At 34.2% G+C, this 3222-nt stretch overlaps 1 protein-coding gene across 1 annotated transcript in view; it reads right to left on the bottom strand.

The window, feature by feature from the left end:
* LOC108732630 (mediator of RNA polymerase II transcription subunit 1) overlaps positions 1-2624 on the bottom strand; it is a 16252-nt gene extending 13628 nt beyond the window's left edge. Inside the window, exons 1-5 of the mRNA XM_018463532.2 lie at positions 2240-2624; positions 2049-2182; positions 1412-1990; positions 1118-1349; positions 870-1050 (exon numbers count right to left, since the gene is read on the bottom strand). Coding sequence (XP_018319034.1) covers positions 870-1050; positions 1118-1349; positions 1412-1990; positions 2049-2182; positions 2240-2368 — 1255 coding nt within the window. The 5' untranslated portion in view covers positions 2369-2624. The remainder of the gene's footprint in view (positions 1-869; positions 1051-1117; positions 1350-1411; positions 1991-2048; positions 2183-2239) is intronic.
* Between the last annotated feature and the right edge of the window lie 598 nt (positions 2625-3222).

Here is a 3222-nt window from a genome sequence, read left to right as displayed (position 1 = left end):
GATGTTGAATTGAACTTTCAACATGTCCTATAACATTTTCTAAGGCTGTAGCAGGAGAAGGCAAGGCAAACTTTAATCCTTTATTGAGTAAACTAATTTCGGCATTATCAAAAACTTGAGATGACAGATTCTCTACAATGTGTTCGACTTTCTTAGGAAGTGGTTTGGAGAATATACCTAACTTACGTAACTTCTTTTTATGAATGTTCACCTTTTTATGAAATTTACAATCTATAGATAAAAACATCTTCCTTTGAAAATCGCTCCATTTTTTGAATTCTTTTTCACTTAAATTATAAGTTAAAGATTTAAATAAATTATACGCCTCTATTTCAAGTAGACTACGTTTTGAGTACAAGAAATCCAATTCTAAATCTAGCCACTTACGCTTAGCAAAAGTGGTTATTTTTTCAATAACTTTACAGTTCTTTGAAACTTTAATATTCATAAACTCTGGGAAAAGAGAGTTACGTTTACAGGTTTTTAAGAATTGGATATCTGCACCAATTAATCTAATCTTACAACTAAGTTTGTGATACCTGTTTAAATCCGATGACCGGGAAGCCATGACGAAATATGAAGATTGGAAAAACTTTGGCGGTTGTTGTAGAACAAACAGAATAGCTCAAAACCCCAACGCCAAAACACGACACTGTAGTTGTCCGAAGCACTTTTCGGTAACAAAGTTACCTTCTTCAGGGACTGAAGTAAAGTTTACTTCAGTCCCTGTTACCGAAAAGTGCTTCGGACAACTACAGTGTCGTGTTTTGGCGTTGGGGTTTTGAGCTATTCTGTTTGTTCTACTTTATGCTAGATTTTCACAAAACAATTCAAGACATGTATGATTTCAAAAAAATATAATTTATTACCTTGTTTGCTATTTGGTCTAACACAGCTGGTAACAATCGAATTAAACAATGCCTGTTGTCTTAATATTACAAGGATTTGCGACACATGTCCTGGATGGGTAAACGGGATACTATTCACCAGAATGCCATCCATATTCTTGTTTTCAGTCATGAAATAGCAGTGATGTTGGTCAGGTAAAGTCTGCAAAGAAATGTGAAAGCTTAACTTTGACTTTATCATCTAAATATCTATCAGTAGCGTTTCTTACTACGAAAAGCCCCCTATTATTGGCTGTATCCATTTTTCCATCGCTGTGATGGGTAACTATCAGGCTGAGCAAAGGATGAGTTACTGAGGTGTCAGCACACTCGAGTTCAGTGAGTTGCTGTAGTTGCTTCACTAGAGCCACACACATGGGCATTGGTTTGTTCAATTTAAGGATGAAACAAGCGGGTATTACAGCACTGTTTTGGGGCGACAAGGCGGCAAATGATGGAGTACTGTGCAGAACAAAAGTACTTCAACTAGAACATTTTCCAAAACTGAACAATGCAAATCTTACCTTTTCCCATTTATATTTCTGTTAACTGTGATAAGAGAGGTGGTTTGAAGTTTATGTGTTGCAGACCCTTCCATGCACACTGTGACGCTGTACCCTAATTTTTTACTTATTATCATCTCAACTGCCATTGGTTCCAATTCTTCTCTTTCAATATTCAACAGGTCGTATGGAGACACAAAATATGTCAACTTCATAGGATGCCCTCCTCTACGTTTCTCTAAAATTCCAACTGGTGACTTATGCACCAAATTAAAGGGTTCTTTCATAAATGTCTGAAGTTGAGCTAAAGTGCTTAAGTCTGTCTCTAAAGACTGCAATGCAGTGAAGGCTTTGGACTTTATTTTCTTTTCAGCGTTCAACTGATAAATTGAAGCAAAACCTTCAAGTTGGGCAGTGAAATCATCAAAGTCTTGCCTTGAAAGACAATTGAGTAGTTCAGAACAGCTCTGTTCCATTTTACCTTCATGATGTACTTTAACATCTCGAACAGCACCGCTCTGATCTAAAATCACTTCTAAATAAAACATATCAGATGATATGAATAGCTCCACAGCAGACGGGCCAACCATGAACTTTAATCTAAACAAATCACATTACAAGCATGTAGAATTATTAATATAGTATGTGTTTTACAAACCCCAACTGTCTCGTTAAGCTCTCCAGCCTTTCAACCATACTTTGCAAAGATGTTACCTTAATGCAATGCTGTAGTGTGTCCAAACATTTCTGATGTTGACTTTTTTCAACACTGTCTAAGGCGTACCGCTTATCCTACGAACAATTACGTATGAAAATGATGAAAATCTCCGTTAGAACAATATAACCTACAAGCATTGCCATTCGGACATTTTTCGAAATTTCCGGGAAGCTTTTGCATTGCGATGATTTCGAACGCAATTTTTCCATTAGCAGCTCCATTTGCCAGTCTTTTGTTTTATCTGTTGCTGAAGAAGGCATCGTTAATATAATACACTTTCGTTTACTATCGTTTTATCAATGTGCACTGCTATTTCGAGGTTGTAATATCATAAATTACTTAAACGAGTCCAGATAAAAGTTACCGTGAGTATACTTAATCAAAACTTTTAATTGGAATCAAATAAAACATTTTTAAAAATAATTCACATATTTTATTTAACGCTAATTCTAGGAAATTTCTCAAAAAGAAAGTAAACACACCACCGCTGTCATGTTTGGTACATATGTATTTCTGACAGTTTTACAACTTGCCATATACTTTCAAAACAACAACAATATTAAAGTTTTTAATTCAATAAAACGGAATAGTTACCAAAAAAGTAAACAATTCATACTGTTTACCAGTTTTCTAAATTAAATTAACGGTTTTATTGGACGCAAACATTAAAATTTCACATTTTGTTATTGAATAACAAATAATAACATTGAATATTTAAAAAAAAAAATAATTCCTTTAAATGTGAGTTCTTTGGCAACGCCGTACGATAACGAAATTTTAATGACCGCCGTCTGGTGCTGCCATCTCACTATCATTTTGTACAACATCGCCCTATTAAATTTTTACCAGTGGCGGCTCGTAGAGACGTAGATATGGGTGCAAACAAAATTATTAGCAAAACATAACAGTATATGCAATATTGTATAGCTAACTTATTTTGCACAATATAAACTAAAATACATTATATAAATAAAATATATGTGAAAAGAAAAAAAATAAATAGTCCAGTGTTTTACCACTACGTTCAACAGGAGAAATCGTTGTAGACGATTTTTTAATGATTTTCTATTTGCTAGTTTCATTGCACTTAAAAAGAGTAAAAATTTTAAGTCCC

This window comes from Agrilus planipennis, unplaced genomic scaffold (assembly GCF_000699045.2).
Source record: "Agrilus planipennis isolate EAB-ADULT unplaced genomic scaffold, Apla_2.0 scaffold71, whole genome shotgun sequence".
Classification (NCBI taxonomy): domain Eukaryota; kingdom Metazoa; phylum Arthropoda; class Insecta; order Coleoptera; family Buprestidae; genus Agrilus; species Agrilus planipennis.
The sequence above is the reverse complement of the archived record's forward strand: the minus strand, read 5'-3'. Positions and strand labels throughout refer to the sequence as shown.